General features: G+C 42.6%; 2 protein-coding genes across 4 annotated transcripts; one reads left to right on the forward strand and one right to left on the reverse strand.

Moving 5' to 3' along the window:
* Window positions 1-1,645: 1,645 nt before the first annotated feature.
* wdr43 (WD repeat domain 43) lies at window positions 1,646-16,899 on the reverse strand. The gene is made up of 18 exons (XM_071522639.1): window positions 16,684-16,899; window positions 15,559-15,693; window positions 14,215-14,336; window positions 11,405-11,525; window positions 11,016-11,134; window positions 10,810-10,912; window positions 10,551-10,615; window positions 9,886-10,045; window positions 9,346-9,432; window positions 9,044-9,169; window positions 7,380-7,529; window positions 6,912-6,998; window positions 6,656-6,687; window positions 6,266-6,329; window positions 5,024-5,137; window positions 4,177-4,246; window positions 2,125-2,183; window positions 1,646-1,986 (listed from the first exon to the last, which is right to left on the reverse strand). Exons 1-18 carry the CDS (start codon window positions 16,888-16,890, stop codon window positions 1,834-1,836), a joined length of 1,974 nt encoding a protein of 657 aa, XP_071378740.1. The 5' UTR covers window positions 16,891-16,899; the 3' UTR covers window positions 1,646-1,833.
* Window positions 16,900-18,188: 1,289 nt separating this feature from the next.
* trmt61b (tRNA methyltransferase 61B) lies at window positions 18,189-22,145 on the forward strand. 3 transcript variants are annotated; one of them, XM_071522641.1, is made up of 8 exons: window positions 18,189-18,266; window positions 18,458-19,195; window positions 19,283-19,385; window positions 20,314-20,504; window positions 20,700-20,791; window positions 20,966-21,168; window positions 21,254-21,337; window positions 21,431-22,145. In XM_071522641.1, the coding sequence occupies exons 2-8, from the start codon at window positions 18,482-18,484 to the stop codon at window positions 21,463-21,465; spliced, it is 1,422 nt and encodes a 473-aa protein (XP_071378742.1). In that variant the 5' UTR covers window positions 18,189-18,266; window positions 18,458-18,481; the 3' UTR covers window positions 21,466-22,145. The 3 variants fall into 3 exon arrangements, with proteins under 3 accessions (XP_071378742.1, XP_071378741.1, XP_071378743.1); XM_071522640.1 differs by having other exon boundaries at window positions 18,195-19,195; XM_071522642.1 differs by having other exon boundaries at window positions 18,195-19,195; window positions 21,257-21,337.
* The last annotated feature ends 92 nt before the right edge of the window (window positions 22,146-22,237 follow it).

A 22,237-nucleotide genomic window follows, 5' to 3' on the forward strand; every position in this document is an offset into this window, starting at 1 on the left:
AGATCTTTTCCTCTCTCATCTCTTTGGTTTCCTTTGGTATGAAGCATCACAGAGCAGCCGGGTCGGTAAACATGAATGTGCTGTGAGCAGTTTACTGACGCCACCTTACAGGATTTCTGGGTATTAAAGGCCTTAAATTTCAAACAGTTACCTCTTGCTGCCAACGTGTGAAATTGCCTAGTGCACCTTTAAGTATTAATCTTTTGCTACATTTTAAATCACATTGGCCTAAATTATAGAGTGCAAATTTTGTAGACTCCATAAGTCTCCGTAAGACTCTGCAAGTCAGCCAGAAACTGTCTGACTTACAAGTGAGGGAATGTGAGTGAATGTCAATAGATCCAAATCAGCTCCCTGGCCCTCACCTGCTCAGATTCACGGCTCTGAGAGAGAGTACGTTGGTGAGGAACAGAGGGGTGATTTGTCAATTTGATCCTTATCAGTTTAAATCTTGGAGTGAGCATCCATTTTGAGCCTAATCTATGTCTTTGTGACCAAAGGCAAGGCAAGTCTGAACCACACTGACACCCATCAGCCTTGGTGCAAAAATCACCTTAGCCTATTTACAACCTTTGGCTGCATTTCAACCAGCTGAAAAACCTTCTTTTTAAACATTCCCTACATTTCTCTAGCAAGTCAATGTTAGCAGGGAATCTGATGATTATCACATTTCACAGTCATGAATTTCCCTCCCATGCCTGAATCGAGCAAATATAAAAAAAGCAGCATCCTGCACTAGTGTATTTGTCCCTTAGTGAAGCTTATCATTGACTCAATAAGAACTTTAACACTTCATATCCCCTGCATGAGACACAGTAAGCCATTTCGAAAACCCATTTATTCACCTATTTGAGCAAAGTTCACATTTTCTTTTCCTCAAGTTGCCCCTGCGGCTATGGGTTCAAGGCAACGGACATGAGGGCATGCCCGAAAACTAAATGCACAAAAGAGAGAACACAGTTAAAACAAAATGGAACGTGGAAAAAAAAAAAAATTATAAAAAAAAAAACTCATTCAGGAGACTTTACAGGAATTCATTTAATCCCAAGGATTTCTGGGGATAGCTGTAGAGGGAAGAGCTCATACAAACACTGCACTGTACATACAGATTTACACTGTGTGTGGACATGATGTATGGCCACTTCTGGCAAGCCCACCTCTGGATCAAGCAGTATTCTGTACAAAAAAAAAACAACTCGAGGCCCTGCATCCCAATTCCAGACCGACCCTACCGTTTGCATTTGTGCGCTCCCCCACACAACTAGGAACGTTGCAGGTAGACTACGTAGCAGCTGGGTAAAGATAAACCAAACACTGGCAGAGTGTCGTGGCATCTACTGTTAAGCGGGGCATAGAATATACTGTAATACTACTTATGTCGTACAATGGACATTACGAGATTTGGAACTGCAACGTAGGCAAACTGGAACGCAGCCAAGTTCAAGAGAGTTCTTTTTTTCAGTCATCTTCAATGCAAGTCCATAGGGGTGAGGCACGTGCACGTGAGAGCGGGCAGCGGAACTGGGATGCAGAGTGAATGAAGAATGCAAGAGGGAGAAACTACATAGATTTGATTCAGCAGAATGTTGTTTTTTTTCCCCCCCAAACGCAGTGACTGTTGCTCAGAGGGGGGGGGGGGGGGGGGGGGGGGGGGGGGGGGCGGGCCGCCGAGTCCCGATGTTGTTATCTGTCCCTTGCTTGCGATCTCGTAAAACCATACTTTGTTCTGATAATAAAATCAAAAGCATGAAAATAAAATGAAAGTATATATAAATCTTTCAGGTCCATTTTTTTTTTTCTTTCAATTTGTGTACGATTGGCATTTCCACTCATTCATTCCTCTTCGCTCTCATTCCCGTGCTCCATGTCTTCTTCTCCGTTCGCTTTGGATTCCGTTCTGCTGTCTGGGTCCTCCTCTTCCTCGTCTGCTTGCTCTTCCTTGTCTTCTTCCATCGTCTCCTCCATCACCTCCTCCTCTTCCCAATTCTGAGAAAGAAAAGAAATAAACACCTCAGGGCTCAATTCATATCCTACTTCAAGTTAGGTAAGGTCTTGAAATTTCCTGGTTTACTAATAATCCATCTAGGCTGCGCGTTCTTGACTGGTCAGTTTGTCATAACTTACATCAGAGTCGTCATCAGGAAGGCCTTCGTCGCCAGAGGCCTCATCTTCATCGGATGACTCTGTAAAGGGTGAGGAAAAGGAAAAACAAATCCATCAGTCTGATGCTGCAGAGCCAGAAAATTAGATGTTTTCATTACATAAACAGCAGCACAAACCCAACACATGCACGCACAGGCATGAGTAGAGACGTGACGGAGGAAAAAAAACAGCCTCTCGTGTGTTGAAGAGCGCTGTCATTTGTTTTTAAATTCCATGCGGGAGAGATCGCAGGTATTTGCATTTCAATACCACAGCGGAGGCATTCGGTTATGACAACAATACTGACTCTGTGGTCCAGGAGAGAGGGATGTCAACATGATTTGCTGAGGGAGTCTGCCCCGATAGGCCAGGCAGCATCTCCCGCTGGCACCGTGAGCCTCGGGCTATGATGCAATCGCGAGTCAATTGATTATGAAAAGTATTAATCTATGTCATAACGTAATAGAGCAGGTAAATGAGAGCACATGGCAGATGTAATTAGCAATAAAATGTAAGTTGCAGTGGTATAATTGCAACAGCAGAATAATGGACACTTTTATTTTCACTGATTAAGAAATTACATGATGTAACTGACTTAAATAAAAAGCTATTTTTACAACATTTCATACACAATGCACACTGGTTAACAGGGCAAGTATGTACATATTTCTACTAAAAGGAGGAAGTGCTATGAATGCAAAGTAGCGGACCAAATAGGTCAACTCCACAGCTTATTACCATTACTTGTAATATGTGTCAATCAACTCCATAACTGAAATCACTCAGAGTTACAGGTAAATTAGCTTAACGGTGCTGCTGCATGTAGAGAACGAGTAGCCTCATAAAAAATGATGACATGTCTAAAATTTAAAACAGGTAGACCTATTATTTGCATCACCTCTGGGTGATTATTTTGCATTGGAAAAGGCCTAATTCTAACCCTGCAACTGAAAACTGTAAGCTGTTCTGACAGGAGCATTATTGCAGTTCCTCTAATTAGCCCAGCTCACGCTACAGTATGAACAGGTGAAAGAAGCCTGACAACAACCAATGAGATTAGATGGTACGCTAAATGTTTGCAATTGAAAGATAAATTAACAACCTGAACAAACTATGATCTACTGACCATGACGGAACTTGCTTGATGTTTGACAGAGGAAATCTTCAGCTTCCCATGTTGGGTTCCTGATGGTCCCATAACGAGCCCGCCTCACAGCAGCATCCGTGCAGGACCGTAACAACTTCCTGTTCATCAGCTGCCTTTCATGAACTTTTTTTTTTTTTAAATGAACCCTCATATCCTGGCCCACTGGCAGGAGTATTGGAACGCAGGGCTCAGCTTAATTATTTAATGAAAGCCAATTTTCTATGTGGTTCAATAAAGCGTTTTATACAGTACGTTAATGAGAATTGAGAGCGAACAGAGCAGGCCCTTGTTGTTCGGCTCAAAGGGGAGGATCTGAACGCTGCCGGTCAGGTTGCCAGGCAACAGGAGTCTTGTTTGCGTGCGGTGCATCGTCAAGAGTGGCTGCATGGCAGACGAAATTGCCTTCATAAATCTTTACCAATTCGGTGCACTCTTTCTGAAAAAGCGTCACCAAATGATTTAAAGTGCATTGACAAAGATAATGAATGCCAATCAAAATAATGAGAAAACAATACACTGGCAGGGTAGCAATTTCAACAGAGCATCACTGCGACCTGTTGCATTCCAGTGGGCTCAAGTCGCTCCAGTCAATCATGCATCTGAAATATGCTGCACTCGCATCAAGAAGATCGCTGATTTAGGGGCCAAATTAGGCTCGACAGTTTATTCCTGTCAATTTCAACCTGACCCAATTATGGCTGCACTGTGACTGGTATAGATGGTTCATCGTTTTGATGGGTATGAGTTTTGAAGTGCCTAAGAAATTGTGTCAGCATCACTGGACCCTCACTGGGGAGGTTGTTTTGATGAGCCAGAGCACCTGAGAAACGGAGGGTAAGTAGGACTCTACAAGAAAGAGGGAGACCAAGAGAAGAACCAACACTCACCCTCCTCATACACCAGTTTAGCTGTGTGGTCCACATCTGTGACTGCGTTGCTGCTGTCGCTTGTCGCCACCTGGTGGTGAAAGGGAAGTATGGTATTAAAGATCCATTAGGGAGCTTTTGCAGACCTACAGTACATCCCATTTTCTTACACTCAAGTTTCATCTACAGAGTTACCATGACGGCAAGTAAAATGCATTATCAAATTAACAAGGGTATGTGTTTTGTATCGCAGGTACAAAAGAAAGTTATATTTAGTTTGAAGAAGCATATATCATTCAAATCTCACACAGTAGTGATTGACAGTGTTTGGGTACTTTGAAAAAGCTAGGCGACAAGGTGACCAATATCTGGATGTCTAAATACAAGTAAAAAACACTTCAAAGTGTGATCTGTCCACATATTCACCTAATCCTAAAAACAGACACATTGCATTGCTTGCAAATATTTATTCTTGGCCTTCGCTTGAATTAAAATGCATCACAAATTGGAGCAGACTGACAGAATGCTGATGAACATGGATAAATCTTGTTAGTTTCCTTGGGAAGGATGAAAGTTATTGCTATCCAACTTCTGAAAACCACATTTTGGCTCACATCTTGACCTTGCACCCAAGAGCGAGATGGATGATTGAGTTTTAAATGGGCTAAATTTGCAGCCAATCAGGAACGGGTCCGAGTGTGTGCTGTGACAATTTAGCATTTTGCTGTAACACACAGCATAGGGGACCTAGATTTTCAGTTTAAGCCAGTGGTAAAAATTACAGCAGTTTTGTAAAGATCAGCCCATTTAAAACAGTTAACTCAAAGGCACAGATACAATGCATAGTTCTGTGCATGACGAGACCTACCTGTGTCATTAGGAGATACAGTTTGCCATGCAGCTTTGTTAGTTTGTGGAACATCTTCACTCTGCTTTCGATCATGTGATAGAGCACTCCCAGTTGGGTGACCAGGTCTGGAAGCTGTTGGATATGTACATGGATCAGTACAGAGAGGAAAAACTGCTTCAACAGCAGAGAGCAGATATTCAGAGGATAAAAATCAAAACACCACGAATGACTGTTAATTAAAATTAAAAAATAAAATGTGTACAAAATGGAGGTCCCTGGGGGCTCCTCATTCTCTGAGCAATTGCCAAAACCAATTACTAAAATCACAAGTAGTTACTTCCACACAACATACATATTTTCAGTGGGCATATCACTGAGCTCATGAGTCGACAAAACTGGCTCAATAGCACGACTGGACAAAAATATAACATCAGAGAACTAAACCAATACAAGTGCAGCTGAAAAGGGGAAGTACTTATGGGGAAAAAAGCAACAGCTACATTTCAAAATATTTTATTAGGTGCTCGGTAGGAGCACCTCTACAAAGAGCCGGGCTCTGTGTTTGTTCGTAGCACTTACGTAATCAGAGGCGCTAAGAGCCCTGCATAAGGGAAATACAGTGCGCTCATACACCAGACAGTACGGTAGAAGTCACACAAGCATCAACCAACTGGAGGCAGGCGCGCTGTACATTCACATATCAGGAAATAGCTCAGTGATTTTATAACTGTAGTGACTAGGTGAACATATGAACTAAATATTTTGTTCAGTAATTCTTAGCTACAACACTGTGCTACCACAGTGTTAACAACCTAGTTTTACTCACTCCAATCGTGCATAGCCCCCACCACCTAGCACACTTGTGCTTTAATATACTGTCAAACATGTCTTATTTTGTGATACTTTGCAGTACAGAATTACTAAGTTTGAAGCAAATTTACATTAAAATTGAACTGTCTTCAGTGAAGAAGTTTGTAGTGCAGCATAAAAGAGCTGCAATCATTCAATCCAACATTTAACCCACATTAACGCAACAAAAGAATTACTGTATCACTTAAGATCAAGTGCATACTGCATTATACAGCATTAGCACTAAAGTGCATTATGTTGTAATGTGTGTAAAATTTTAATAAGGTTTAAAAGATAAACGCATGTACTCTGAACTCAATTACCACATTTTAATCTGGTAATGAATTTAATACATTTTGGTATTTTGTATCGTCAGCACAGCCGAACATGCCATTTGTAGAGTGGACTCACCGAAGACAGGTATGAGGTGTGGTGCATGAGCACAGCCTTGAGCCACCGTACCATCAGCACCGCTCTGTGGGGGGGAGCAAAGGTATGTGCTGTTAAGTATTTGCATTGTCATGCATCAGCATCTCCTGATAAAAGGGATCAGCACTTGTCGCACAATTACTCATAAACCACTTAGTTTAGACAGTGCAAGAGCAGAGTGTTCCCTGTATATCCAATTCAAATTAAGATGACATTAAGGTTTTCACAATGAAAAGTAAAAAGGGCAGCATAAACACTACAGTGTCTGCAGCAGTGGCAGTCTGATGCGTGTACACAGATGCTCTATGAACTTTCATGTTGAGATAAGCCAATTAAGTGCTTAGAGTTGTGAACTGTGAAGCTTTCACTTACGTAAAAGGGTGCCCTTGCAGCCTCTTCGTGATCTACAGAGAAGGAGATAAAGGACTGGATTAAAAACTGGAATAAATCCATTTAACTGAGTTAAAAAAACTTCACTTCCAAGTCCTTATCATGTTACGAAACAACTGGACAGGTTATCATGACTTGAGAGAAAAGACTGGTATCTCAAGATATAAAGAATAATAAATAAAAAATATCTTAACAATGTAAAAACAACTTCTCAGATACCACAAAATCTGACACTCACCTCTTCCACCAACGGCAGGACAGCAGGGAGGGGTAACCGAGCAACCGTCTTCTTTATCACAGTCTCCTTACGGGTCTGGAAAACTTTCTGTATAGGTGAAAGAAAATAATTTGGTAAGTTTCTCTGATTTAAGATATGTAAAGAAGAGGTTAACATTTATGCCTAGACGAGCTGGGGTAAAGTCAGGACAGGTCTTGTTGGATTTCTCATTTAATTGCTCAGAATCAAAAATACTACTATCAGAAATTTTTTGTTACAAAATTCTCACCTGCTTCAGTCCATTTTTAGGTCAGAGATTACAAAAAGCTGTGCTATGCAGGCTCGGTTTTAAATTGCATTGGCTCCAGTTTTCAGGCCAAATCACACTCTAATCTAATTAAGGTTTTAGTTGACATTACAATAGCTTACTTCCCCTACAATTAAATGCTACATTGCAGAGACCACAGACTCTCTGCGAAGAATACTCACATTGAGGATGTTGGCGTCACTGCTCTCCAAACCCTGCACCAGCAGCACTGCAAAGTTGTCTGTCTGTAAGGAGGGCGCCCCCTTAGGACCTCCCTTCACAGCGGAGACTGTAGACAGATCGATTTCGCCTAGTCGCTCCGCTATTGACATCTAGAGGGGAAAAGGTTGTCACGGTGACCGAAGAGTTACCATCAGATGGGACGAGCAAATACTCGCTGAGAGTGGGCCAACTTTTGGTGTAGCACACTAAATGTACAGTTCATCTCAGGTGAACAGCGACTGGTAACAGGGATATGCTGTTATTTGCTGTATTTGGGGCCGATTCACATTACTGATTTGCAAATCACTGGCTGATCACTGATTCGATCGCCTATTGAAATTATGCATCTTATCCAGACTTTCTACCAACAATACCATAACATGTGAAAGTGCACAGCAAGCGTAAATAGTAAACTGTCAATACAGCACTGTGTTTAACGCATTGCTCTCATGGCTGTCTGACGCTGTCGGCCTAACCACGCTGAAATAAATCATAGTTTTTAAACAAATATAGCTGGCACATGAAAAAGGTTTTCATTGAGGCAGCATAGGATATGCCTTCTCTCAAATACATAAAACTGTTTCCAATCAAGTAGGCAATTCAAAAAACAAAAAACAAGGTCAGAAATGAATATGTGAGCTGTCAATGTTTATTAACTGTTGAGCATAGTGAATGAATACAGTAATTAAAAACGCTCTCAAAACATTGTTCAAAAAGGAGCTAAATTAAATGACCACGTCTCTCTCCACGCTGCACTGCCAGCAATGCTGAAATTAAAAACAGCAAGACCACCTAAAGAATGGATGGGCCCATCTTATTAAAACATAAAAAGGCTGTATTCAATGACTGTCAAATGGCACATGAGCACACATTGAAACAGTGCTCATCCACCTATTTAGAACGTTTTATTGGCAGATTATGATTGGTGTCCGATTGATCGGTACATTTCGAACAGGGTATATGCAGGAATCCTGAAGTTAAATTCAATACCTTTTAAGATCTTTTTTTAAAGACCTTTTCAATATATTTTAAGACCTCAACGCCACTTCGAGCTGTAACCGGTTACATCAGCGACACACCTTTAACTTACATTTACTATACATTGATTTTGAGATTGCAAAACTAAACAGTCTTAGTTTGCGATAACTTCTATGGACCACTGTATCAATACAACAGAATTCAGATAGGCCGGGAGGGAACAAAGCTCAAGAGAATAAATTGAGTGACTAACCCAAAGGCAAGTTGTAGTTTGTTGTAGTAGTTGTGAGGATCAAAATAAATACATTCACGCAAACTTTTAGCACACAAACTCTTTGGACAAATAGGCTATTAACATTGAAAAAATAGCTACAAAATTTAATACCTCATAAAATGGCGATTCATATTTTTTAAGGGCCTTAATTTTCGCTAAATTAATTTATTACCTTTTAATACTTTTTAAGACCCCGCGGACACCCTGTCTAATCAGTTAGGCTTCAACACTGTGGTTCCAACATTCTTTGTTCCTTAACTTGCTTGGGGTTTTAGGAGTCTAAGCCAATCACCAACAAAGAAACTCCGATGCAGAGCTAGTGTCTGGTGCATCTTCAGCAAAAGACTCTGTGTCTCCTTAACGATAACATACCTCTTTGGTGTCTGTGCCTTTTTTCCTCTTCTCTGATCCTTGAGAGGTTCCCTTGATTGGGGCTTGGTGACCAGGAAGCCCTGGGACCAACACTTTGCTCTTGGCATTGACAATTGGGGTCTTCACCTGAAAGCCGGAAAAATTCTCTCGTTTTCATCTCTCAGTCACAATTACAGTTTGACTCGTGTCTCCAGTGTGTGCACTTGACTGGTGAATGAGATGGAGAATTTCAGTGAAAGTGAAATAAAGCCACATCAGTCTCTGCTTCCCCTCAACATGAGCTCAGAAGGCTGGAGTGTTACCTTGGAGACGGTGGTTTCTATGGAGAGGGACAGGGTGGTCTGTACGTCCCGGGTCAAGCAGACGTGTCTCTCCGCTGTGTTGATCTCCTACAGAGAGGAGAAAGGAAGGATTCAGTGTTTGCTCTGAGTTTTATTCTTGTCAGGGTGGAAAAGCCTCTGAAACAGCATTCAGACCATCAAGGGACATTAAAACTGAAAGACTAATTAAATTATTTTAAGGCAAGCTGACCCACTCCATCAAGGATAAGTAAGCATCTAAATGAACTTAAAAAAAACCCAAAACATTATTAAACAATTCAATGAATAAATGTCATGTGTAAAGAAAATACATTTTCGCTAGAGTTTTTACAGACTGTTTTTATGTAGGTGTGGTCAGGGAAGAACCTCCATCATATCAACGATGGATATCTGATCTTTAATAAAAGGCTGATATCGGCCAGATATACCAGCAAACCGATATATTGGTTTAACCCTAGAAGTGAAGCACACGCATACATGTACATGCACTTCAACAGTGTTGAACGGCTCCTGGGCACTCACCACTTTCTCCATTACAGGCTGCAGGTGGTTGCCATAGGCCAGCAGCACAGCCCGAGTGTCTGTCCCGAGGGCTGCTGCCAGCAGGGGGACAGGCACTGGGGAGTCCGCTGTGTTCGACATCTGCACCGTACAGGAGGGTGACAAGGGCTTCTTACAGGGCCTGTGGGGAGGGACATGTAGCCATGAGTAGGCTTCTTTGGCCAAACATGAACACAATATACAAAGTTCAGTTAAAGCTGCACAAGGCAAGATTTTATGTAAAAACAAACCTGTCTTATCAGTCTAAATCACAAAGTGGGGCTACAACAGAAAGGAGCATCCCATCCACCAAATTGAGATGCTGTAGATTCGGCCTATTTGCCCAAATGAAATTCTGGTATTGGGTATGGACACGTCTGCACCCACCGGCAGTGACGGATCAAAAGTTAAGTGCGAAACACAATCTGTTTCCTAAACAGCGGTGAGCTTCGCCCAGAGAAAGCTGGACTCACCAACGTTCCTCTCTCATCCTTTTGGTTTCCTTTGGCATAAAGCATCATAGACTACCAGGGTTGGTAAACATGAGCGTGCTGTGCACAGTTTACTGACATCACATTTTTCAAACAGTTACCTCTCGCTACCAATGTACAAAGATAGTACCGCTTTAACCATTTGAAGGGTCTTACCCATTTAAAAAGTGCTCAAAGAGATGCAACTGTCCATCCTTACACACCACCGCCAGCCTCACCGCCTGCACAAAAGAAATAATAATATTTCACAGGAGGATTAAATAGCTACATCCAGATTCCAGCAAGACATGTTCTGCACCCAGTACATTCATTTGTACTGGGTGCAGTGGTGTGGGTTGGGCTCATCAGTGCTATAATTACACTGATGAGACAACCCACACCACTGCACCCAGTACAAATTAGGACATTTGCTGACCTCTTCCTTGCTGTTGGAGGTGAAGAGGTCGATGTGCTGGGGCTCATCCGTCAGCGTGAAGGAAACCACTGAGTTCTTGTCCTTGCCGTCTTCTCGCACTTGCCTACAAGACGACAACGTCCTATCAGCAAAACGTTTGACATGACATGCGATGGCAGAGCATCACCGACACGGTTAACAGAAGATGAACTCTGGACTGCACTCACCATACACTGAGGAGTCGATCGTGCGCTGCCCCGGACAGGAAATAGAGACCGTTGCTGTCGGGGGGTCGCGTGGTGGCAAAGCGCAGGGTCGTCACAGCTGTGGAGTGGCCTGTGAATTTCTATGGAGAGAAAGACAAGAACAAGGTGCAAGGGAGTTTATTCAATTCTTTTCTAAAGATGAAGGACACGTTTGACTTATGTGTAACCTTCACTGTGGTTATATTCAGCTGTACTAGGATTGGAAACTGGCAATTGAAAGACTATATTTTTAAGAGTGTAAACACCACATGAAAGACAGAATCAGTAACAGAGTACAGACTGATGGTTGGTCTCAGACAGGGATGGATGTGAATGCGGACCAGCTGATTAAAGGAAGCAGTCAGACTCACCCTGTACACCTCCTTGGTCTCCAAGTCCCACATCTTGATTATCTGTCCTGCTGAGAGGAGCAGCTTGCCATCAGGGCTTACAGACAAACTGGTCACCGCTGCCCGGTCTGCCTTCCACTTGCTGTGTAAATAGTAAAATGGACACAAAGTCATCCAAACTTTTCCAGGAAAACATGGCAATGGCTGGGGCACATTTTGATCTGTGTCAATTAAGGTTTATTAGGGGCCGGGCAGCTCTGCTGCTAATAGTGCAAATTATGAAGTCCATCACTGTTTTTCTCAAAAACTGTAAAACTAATTAAACCTATCTCCTCCCACATTTTTTGCTCAATTGACACCAAACTTGCTACACTGCATCTTCAGACTGTCCTCAAAATATCAAAAATTGAGCCCACAGTGCATCAAAATGTTTTACTGTAAACAGTACTGTAAACAGCTACTGCAAATTCTCGCTAAAAAAATCTCCAATGTTCATGAAGATAAATGAGAAAATGTTGCTGTCATGGTAGATGAAGTGTGTAAAATTTCAGGATTTTATCTCAAGAACTGAATTTTTGACTTGAATTCTGCCCGCATGTAAACTATTGCAGTCAATGGAAATAGAGCATCTTTAAACATCAGTTTTTGGCTTATGGAGCAATCAAACTTTGTAAAAATTTAATTTAATTTTATAAATTACAGACATCTCTATGTTGTCTAGATGAAGTATGCAAAGTCTCAGAATTTTGTCTTGAATACTGAATATTTGACACTAGTTTGAAATCTGCCTGTAAATGCATGGACAGCTGTTATCATGCACCCTGGTGGTTGGCTAAGTCATAGTGTGAAGCCACCTCTAATTATCCCACTTCTCAGGTAGCTCAACACGATCAAGACTTGCCATTGGTGGCAAAGGTTGTGAGTTCGAACCTTGGGTGCTGCAGAATGAACATGCTTATGTCTACTTAGGCATTGTGCTGTGTGGATTAGAGACACATCATTTCAAAGATTTTTAATTTAAGAAGTTTTAAATAATGATTTCGCTTCCTATTTTTCATCTTCCTCCTCAAAATGCCCGGCCCCGACTCACCGCTGCGCAGCAGCTATAATTTATAATTTGGGATACAAGTCACAAACAAGCAGATGATTCTTCTAGTGATGTACTTAACCAATTAACCCAGGAGCCTGAAGTTTTACAAATAAATTCAATGGCTTCTTATTTACAATTGCACTCCAACTGATAGTGCCAGGGAGTGCTGCTACTACTTTCACTGCTTTCCCACAGGCCCTGCGGGCTTTAGGAGGGTTTACAGCAAGCCATCTCTGTGCAACATTAAGCTACTTGGCCAGGAAATGGGTTTTAGTGAGTGTCAAGTGAGGAATCATGGTGACTTTCAACATTCAGGAGTGATAACTGAGGCATTAAGTGCGTTGCTACTTAATCAGTCACCAGAGAAGTAATCAGTAGTACAGTGATATGACATGATATCCAGCAACGATTATTCTTAGTTGCTGGTATATTTCGGTTGTCATCTGAAGTTTTGTTTCAGCTGTGCGCTGTTAGAAGTCCAACTAAGGCTTGCTAAAGAGTACTTCAGGCCCTGGCTTACATGGAAAAGCTGGCTAGTTGGAAGCATTAGGACACGTTCACATTTTCCGGCTTCTTTCAAACTGCCAGGGCCTTTTTAGATTTTACATCAAAGTAAATGGACAGCAGCTGAAAAGCGGTCGGAAAGCAGCTACACCGGCAAGGCTCTGCGCCTATCTCCTGTTCAGGCACAGTGGAGTGCTTTTTCTAGTTTATAACAATTCATCTTTTTAAGAGGTGGCCTTGATGCGGACCGCTGTTTTGTGACCTTACTATGAGCACACCAAAGAGGCAGGGTGTCACAGTATGTAGGCAACTAAAAGTTTACCACAACAACAAGCAGAATGAAAATGGACAAAGTACCATTAGAAAAGCTGGTAGTAGTCGTCATTTTGATCACAAAGAGTGAGTCACACACACAGCACACTGGCTGTGTTTTGCTGGAGATTCGGCTCAGTGTTTGCCAGTTGGAAACTCAGTCATGCTTTAAAGTTTGTGAATCCCACAGGGTGTGGTCATCATTTGTATATCATAGTGGAATAACCTCTATGATGTACAAATATATATAACCATCTAAACCTCAAATCTTAATGAAGATATCCTAAATAAAGAATTTTGCCAACTCAGTGAGGTTTGAGGTTTGTCTCGCTGCTTCAGGTGCTGCCACAGCATCTTAATTGGATTTAGGTCAGGACTTTGACTTGGCCAATCCAAACCACTGAACTTCTTCCTAAGCCATTCTTTCATAGATTTGCTTGAGTGCTTAGAGTCGTCTTGTTTGAACACCCACTTTCATCCCAGCTTTAGCTCCTGGACTGATGGTTTGACGTTCTGTTGTAGAACTCTCTCATATCAGTCAGAATTCATGGTTCCCTTAATTATGTCAAGTTGTCCAAGTGCAGAGGAAGAAAAACAGCCCCGGACTATGGTGGTCAAGCATGGTGGATATTTTGGTGGTGGGCAAAACCCAAGGAAATTGCTCCTGTGCTGCGGAGAACTGAACACACTCTTGCCCCCTCCCAAGATCAGCACACCTCAGAGTCACTCACACAGGAGATGAGGGAAGAATGGAGAGCAAGAAGAAAAAAAAAAAGACATGGGACTCTATATGCCAAACATGTTTCGGTTGATTCTGGAAACACTGGAGCCGGGTCTCAGTTCCCAAGGCTTTCCTACTTTTTTCCCCCATTTCAAACATTTTGTTTTTAACTATCCCATCTCAATTGAGGTATCAGATACTGACCAGCGCGTCTTGCCTGTCTGCAGATCCCACTCTATGATGTGTGTGTCATCTGAGCCACTGTACAATAGACTGTCTTCGGGGTGCCACTGGACACAATTCACCCCTCCACTGTGGCCTCCATCCTGACAGAGACAGATTATACAATTAGAATGAAAAACAAACTGTTCAATTATTCAATTCACAGTTGAGCACGAGTTTCTCCTCTTACTGCCCAGGAGGACTTGGAGCAGGAAGGTGAATATTGCTCAATACTGTGAAATAAGCTATTACACATGTGAACACAGGCATTTATAGATTCATTGTTTAAAAGGATAGTTCCTGCATGATTTACGTTTTTGCCTATTTCCTGCACTCCCTTACTGTTTTGCAGCGCTGTAGATCGTTTTCCAGTCCTTTTGTAATGTTATGAAATATTTGCCATCTCTCCCTAAATATCACAAGGTACTCCCAGTAAAGAAGAGGGCACCAATTTGAGCCACAATTGTGTAAAAATCATGCTTTATTTTCTGTTTAAGTTTATAGATTATAGGAAAGAGTCTTGCTGTGGTGCGTTTGCTGGCTTGAATGGGATGTGACTGACAGAAGGCGGGTCCTAACGTAACCGCAGAGAACGTTAGCTATTTGTTGAAACTTATTTTGGAGAGGAAAACACGGAAATCAGAGAAGCGGAAAGACTCCCCCTCCTGTCTCATCTCAGCTCTCAAAGTCTTCCCGAATGCTCATATTAAAATGAACTGGTGACTGGAACTTCTTTCTTCTATTCAAAATGTAAAACTCTGTATCCTGATATTGGCGTTGTGATGCAACTTTTCAAAACGCTACTGCCGGTTTCTCCTTCAGAGTGATATTGCTGTTACCGACCAAATTAAAAGTCTCCAGAGTTGTTTTCTATAACATTTGAAAGTGAATGGGAGCGAATGGGCCTGAGAGATGTGGCAAAACTGATCTAAAAATGTTTTGTCATGCTCCATAGATGTAAAAACTGTCAGAATTAACATTAAAGGGATGGACAACGTAAAAAATGAGCAAACACTAAAGTCACACTGGAATTGTCCTTTAAAAACAAGTGTGCATGCAGGTGACAGCATGCTAATGCTTATTTTCTAACTTTGAATAATAGTGAAGGTGTTATCCTTCTCCTATAGGCAACTTTATTTGTAGGTCAAAGATTCTGCACAGCCCAGGAATACATTATTTGGGAAACTGTACGCAACACCTTTCCCCGTCAGAAAAATATGCTGATCCTTGGGAATAAAGTTTGTATCTAGTGTGCATTTCATTTCCCTTGCGTGGGTTATGGCAGACAAAGCATGCATTCCAGAGGTCATAAAGGCTCCAACTCACCAGGGTGCAGTGCAGTGCCCCCTTTGTTGTGCTGTAGATGAGCACGCTGCCCGCTGCCGTGCCCATTGCCAACAGGTCTGCCTTCTCCTCCACCTGCCCTGCCTCCGATTTCCTCTTCTTCCTCTGAGGCCCCTCCTGAGAAATATACACATTCACAGTGAATCGGCCTATCAATTTAGAAAGTAGAAAGAGTTTATAACATGGTTCATGTTGTCATTTAAAAACAAGAATGCATTTCAGCCACTGACAGTAATGATGCTTGCAACACTGGGATGCAAAACCCAATGCAAGGCATGTCTGACAGTCTTTATCTGAGAGTCTTTATCTTTACATTACAATCTTCCCTCCGGGTAAACCACTGTGATTTGAAAATGTATTACAGCACATGGGCAGCTTATGAAAACTGTCTGACCATCTGGAACTTATTGAAACTACAAAATTATCTAAATGACAATGTGACCTGATGGTAAGCAGTGCTCAGAACTAATATCAAATGAAATCAAACAGATCACAAACAGTATTTAGTATGAACAAGGCATAGTTAAGTTAGATTTGCTGTTATTTCATTCTAATGATACAGCGCTAACTTTGGCGTTATTATTGCCAATAGTTTCTACACACTGAGGCAAAACTTTTTTGTACCTCACCTGCCAGAAGTGTCATGGTGGCGCACACGCGTCTCTAAAGCTCGGGTGGGCTAATGCTAACTGAAATATCAGTTTATTTGTGGTGCTAACGGTGGCAAATAAGTACGAGGAGCTCAGTCGTGTTAATTTATTCGCGGCAAGTATCCTTTTGAGTTGACTCATTCTGAAATAACAGCCTAACGGCACTCTAAGCAATTTCTTAAACTACCATGTGGGACTAACATGTGCGTCCTGCGCAGCTGTTGCAAGCAAGCTAACTAGCAGCTAACGTGGCTAATTTGCTAACTTTATACACGACTATTTCAGACACACGAACGCACCTGCATGGACACATAGCCAGAGTGGCACTAAGCTTTTCGTTCCACCTCCTCCAATAATACTGACATTTTCTTGTTTAATCGTGTGCACTACTTTGAGAGCTGTTATCACAGCCAGTTCGCCCTGGCCTAACTAGCTAGGCAGAAGCAGTCCCACGTACCTTGACTGTCCGGCATGGTCCCCAAGCTATGCAGGTACAAGTGGCACTCAAATGGGCAGAAGGCACATATTCTTGGTGAAGTGTTTTACTATCAGTGTTCCAAATGCGAAGTCTGCCATCCTGGGCACACAAAGCTAGGTACTGTCGTGATTTGGGTGAAAAAACGCAGGGTAGCCCCAGCGAAGAACTACCACCATCGGCCGCCATTTCTGAAGCACTGCTTGCGTCTGCGTGGTTTACAGAAACCACGTGTGGTCCTCCACGGGCATGCGCGTTAGCGCGTCAGCAACACGGCCTCCCATTGGCTGCTGCCAGACAATGGGCGTGTTGTTCCATGCTGCCTTCAAGTCAGCTCAAACTCCGCGGCTCCCAGATGTGAAGTTGTAAATACAACCTGTCGGTTAATTTAAGTGCTTTTGGTCGGAAATAATGACAAAATGGACGCTGAAACAAAAGTTGTTGGCTGTTGTTTTATCTTAGAATTCAGAGCTACTTTGTGCTGCAGTGGTAGAATGAACGGAAGGGGAGATTGTGCATCAGGTATGTCATGATGATTTCATTAATTTAGAAGAAAAGATCATATTATTATTGTTATACAGCGTGTAAGTATGCAACAAATGTTATATAACGTGTAAGTATGCAAACAATGTCCTATAAATGCCTTGAACAAAAAGCAGAAACATAAACAATACCACAATACTATTTCTTTACAAAGAATGTCAAACAATAATATATAATAATATATCACTTTTACCATCAATTGTTTACATGGCTTCCATGCTTTCTGCCTAGACTTTCTCAGTCCCCTAAAAGTAACATATCAACAGCTCGGGTAGTATCGAAAATTCCGACTTTCCCACTCATATTTACCATTTTGTTGGGTCATGAGGTCTCTATCGAAATTACAAACTTTTTGACAGCACTTGAAGGCAGCAGCAGTCCAGAGATGTAGATCATCAACAATGTGAGACAAGTGTAGACTGTACCTTCTGTTCAGTGGACCAAGACACTACAACAACTTTATGATATCCTCTTTACTGACCCAAACCCAATTTATCAATGTAAATATTGTAAATGTCTTCTCTTTTTGTGTACTCATTTTAATATGCGCCAATTAACTGTTATGCATTCTTGCAATACAAATAATCAAAAATAAAATGATTTAAAAAAAACAACAACAATGTGAGAAAAGCAGCTCCTGATTAGAGTACAAACATACAGTATTTTAAAATCAATAGTGACTGTATGGCCTAAACGTGTGGTGCTATCTATGTTTTTTTCAGCTTGGGAATTCAACGAGCGCTCTTTAATTAATATATTTTACCATATTTCTCACCTAAACATGTTAAATTTGGTATAGGTTATGGAGGACAAAAAAATAAAATTCCTAGTAAATGATGTTATGGATGAAACCATAGACCGTAGGTCGCCCTCTGCTGGTAGACATGAATCACTACAACTGTCGCTCACTAATGACGTTTATCACGTGTGTTTTTTCCAGCATGGCGACCTCTAAGCACTGTAAACGGGGTTAGAAGAAATGATAACTTATTCACAGCTATGACTCTGTGACGTTAAATGGAGTAAGTGACATTTCAACGATGTAGCTGTACTGCTATTCCCTTATTCACTTTGATGTTGGATTGTTTTGCATGTATCAATATTGTAGTTCACAATTGCAGCTGTCATTTGCTTTTCATAAGATGGGGACTGATTCATTGGGCTGATTGATAATGTGTTTAAGTGAGAAACCTCTGCATTGACATTTCTTTAGGTTTAACCGTTATAACCTGAAGTCATGGCTGTACAAATGCCTTTAGGAGGAGGTATGCTTTTGCACAGACTGGTGCGAATTTGCACAACTGGCCAAGGACATCAAACATATAGGAAATTACGTCTAGTAAAACTACCTAAACTGACTAGGGGAGTGAGGACATTTTCAGCCGGTCCCAAGAACGGCGACGACAAGGAGGATAAGAAAGACAACTGTGACCCTTCATCCCTTCACCCTGGCCTGCTGCCCGGGAGGAGGCGCCCCCTGTCCCCGCTGGAGAGGATCAGCCGCCTGCTTCCCCGGGACGCCCTGAGCCCCGAGGTGGAGCAACTCAGGCAGCAGAGCCAGGAAGAACCCGAGGAGGACACAGAAAGCGGGCGTGCCGAGACGCACCCAGGGGACGCTCCAGTCCCGAAAGAGGACGTTCCACCTGCTCAGGATGATGCGTGTGACCCGGCTGTGGAAACTCTCCCCGGGGAGCGCTCGCTTGCGTTCGGGGAGCTGCTGGTCGCGGAGTACCACAAGAAGTGGAGGGTGGAGTTTAGGAAGATGTTCCAGCTGCAGGAGGGGGTGCGTCTGCAGAGCAGCTGGGGGACGATCAGGCACGACGACGTGGCCGGCCAGCCCTCGGGCCGGTTCATGAGGACCACCCACGGGACGCCCATCCTCATACGCCGCGCCAGTCTGGAGGATTATGTGCTGTATATGAAGAGGGGGCCAGCCATCGCCTACCCAAAGGTATAGAGCCCCATAGGGCCTCCAGTGTACCGAGACATATTACTGCAAGTAACATAAATAAGTCATTTTTTCACCTGCTCTACCCAGGATGCCAGTACCATGCTGATGATGATGGACGTCACAGCGGGAGACTGTGTGTTGGAGTCAGGCTCTGGGTCAGGGGCTATGTCGCTCTTACTGTCCCGGGCAGGTCTGTACCCCCCACCCTAACCCCACCCTACCCTAAATGAAGTTTCTCATTCTCCAAAGTTACAACTGCCATTTGAAATGTTAGGGCAGCGCTTATCCAAAATGTGAAACCTGTAAGTTCAAGTTGAATACTCGATTTGTCCCAAATGGGAAACACGGGTGGAGCAGGGAATATTTTTTTTTTATATTAAGAGTTTTATTGTTCATTTTCACCATTATACAAAACACACAATAGACAAGGAAATTCAAAAGGCAACACTGCATAGACAAAAAAAAACAAAAACAAAAAAAAAAGAGCAGTGGAGCAGGGAATAAAACACAACAGTGACTCATAGGGATGGGCTTCGATATGCTTATTTCATATGATTAGATATGCGATATGAGGTTCACGATTCAATACAATAAATAGTCACAACAGTAGTCAGCCACAACAAAGTCTGACTGTGCAGAATTATGTTTATTTCTGAGTCAGAAATCTTTCTAGCGATGCCATTGGCTGCTAGAATGTAAACAACAATTTAAAAATGTCATTACAAAGTGACAATAATATAATTTGGATGGAGAGCTTGTGAAACTGACGGGCAAGTCGTCTCATTTGTGATTACTACAGCAGAATAACATGGAGCTAATATCACAATTCATTTTTCGGCCCCACGATACGTATTGTCACATTTTTGTATCGCGATATATAGAATTGCGATATACTGTCCCGTCCCTACTGACTCTCAACAGACAAATTACACAGAGACCAGACACATTGAATAAACTGCATTGAATTAACACAACGTTTTTTTTTTTTTTTTTTGCAAAATAACGGAATATACCGTTTTGTATTACTGCATGTTTTTATTCACAATGCCTGTCTGGAGCTGCGATAAGAGCTGTTCATCTGGAGTGCCGTGTGTGGTTTTTTTTTGCGTTTCTCCCAGTGGGCTCCGAGGGCAGCGTGCTGAGCGTGGAGGTCAGGGAGGATCACCACGGGAGAGCGGCGCGCAACTACGAGCGCTGGCGTGCGTCGTGGCGGCTGCGGCGCGGGCACGAGTGGCCCGACAACGTCCGCTTCCACCGGGCCGACCTCCGCTCCGCTGCCCCGCTCCTCGCCGGCCGGGGGTTTCACTCGGTCAGTCCCCCCCCCCCCTCCCTCCCCCCCCCCCCTCTCTCTCTCTCTCTCTCTCTGCCTCCGGTGGAAGAATTGTCTAACCGAATTGCACTCACCCAGAGACAATCAATGAATACCTAATTGGATGTATGTAAACGATGCCACCAGCTCATCCCCCATTATATATAGTGACCAGAATGATTGTGTGTGTTGCAGGTTGCTCTGGACATGGTCAACCCCCACTTGGTTTTACCCACTGTGATTCCACACCTCCACCCCGGGGCTGTGTGCGCCGTCTACCTCGCCAAGTGTGTTAACCGCCTCAAACTTTCAAACTAACGACTGTGCACACCTAAAGCCGTCATGCTGTCCTCCTGCCTGCAGGGGGTGCAATTGCACTGACAGCCCATCATCGGGTTATAACTGCAGGAACAGAACAGAGAACCCGGCGGCTCACCTCTCGCTCCGTTTCTCTCACCCAGCGTCACACAGGTCATCGACCTGCTGGAAGGGCTCCGCTGTTCGGCGCTCCCCCTGCTGTGCGAGCGCATCATCGAGGTTCCTATCCGGGATTGGCTGGTGGCCCCGGCGCTCCAGAAAGACGGGCGGTTCTGCGTCAGGAAGTCTCCCGTCCTAGATGGAGACCAGAGAGAGGAGAGCGAGGAGTCGGATGAGCAGGACAGAGGTGATTTGAAATGATACAAGTGTTTTTTGGAGCAAGTGTTTTTTGGAGCATACCGTTTAGTTGAAGTTTTAATGTTTTATTCCAGAAGAGCTGACCGCCAAGGAGCATCCACCTTTTGGGAGTATCCCCTACATCGCCAGACCCCATCCTGAACAAATGGGCCACACAGGTCAGAGATATTCCCACATTTCAACTGTCAATATAATACTTTACATATGTCATGGTTGTGTTTATTCTCATTGCTTACTGTCTTCACTTTCAGCATTCCTGATAAAACTGAGGAAGTGTGTGCAGTAGCTGCTCTGCCTGTGAAGACCTCTGGACAGAAATGATTGTTTTGTACTTGGACTAATAAACATGCCAACCAACTTATCTCTGTACACCTTTTGGGTAATAGATACAATTACTGAGATCAGTCAAAGCATTAGTCCATTTTGGAGTTGGGTATATTTGTACATGTAAGAAACCAGTCAATATTGTTGTAAATCTGAATTAAGTCAGAAATAAAACTAAGTGAAGTGCACTAAGCAGGTCAGAATAAAGGATCTCTAGAAAACATAAAGTAAGATATAGCCTTTATTCAAAACTCAAAAGGCATTCTTGGATCATTTAACAGGCACATTGGCAGCAATACCAAAAACACTTGAATTCCAGTGTATGACACACTCTCTCTGTTGAGCACATGTATCCATCAGTGGCTAAGTTAAATGATGCAGTATTTTTTTTTTTACATCATATAATTGGCCATCAAAAATAATGCAAGATCGTCAAGTGCTTCAGTAAATAAATAACAAATGCCATGAACTCAGTGTTGGTTAAACAAAATTTACAATAAATACTCTTTGGCATTCACTCACACAAACAACTGTTGTCTACTTACAGACAACATCTGACATCAATCTTATGGCATTTTTTCCATCAGAGTGTAATATATGGAATGACATCAGGTCTGTTATTAACAGGTACTTACAGTATGAAATGTGTTCTGACTGGGTAGCCTGTGTTGCATAAATTAAAGGACGCTTCTTGTATTTGAACGATGAAACAATACCATGTTTGCATTAAAGGA

This window comes from Centroberyx affinis, unplaced genomic scaffold (genome assembly GCF_046629955.1).
Source record: "Centroberyx affinis isolate AG114_WGS23_722 - 3 ecotype Tasmania unplaced genomic scaffold, CSIRO-AGI_Caff_v1 ptg001012l_1, whole genome shotgun sequence".
In the NCBI taxonomy this organism is placed as follows: Eukaryota; Metazoa; Chordata; class Actinopteri; order Beryciformes; family Berycidae; genus Centroberyx; species Centroberyx affinis.

Bases quoted from the DNA above. Each gene is read 5' to 3' on its own strand.
- wdr43 (XM_071522639.1), bottom strand. From the start codon at position 16,890: ATGGCGGCCGATGGTGGTAGTTCTTCGCTGGGGCTACCCTGCGTTTTT. The intron at 9,433-9,885 runs GTGAGTGCCCAG...TCCTCTCTGTAG, and splicing joins AGCCTGTAATGGAGAAAGTG to GAGATCAACACAGCGGAGAG. The intron at 6,330-6,655 runs GTAAGTGAAAGC...TCCCCCCCACAG, and splicing joins CTGCAAGGGCACCCTTTTAC to AGCGGTGCTGATGGTACGGT.
- trmt61b (XM_071522641.1), top strand. From the start codon at position 18,482: ATGGCTGTACAAATGCCTTTAGGAGGAGGTATGCTTTTGCACAGACTG. The intron at 19,386-20,313 runs GTCTGTACCCCC...CGTTTCTCCCAG, and splicing joins GCTCTTACTGTCCCGGGCAG to TGGGCTCCGAGGGCAGCGTG. The intron at 21,169-21,253 runs GTGATTTGAAAT...GTTTTATTCCAG, and splicing joins GTCGGATGAGCAGGACAGAG to AAGAGCTGACCGCCAAGGAG.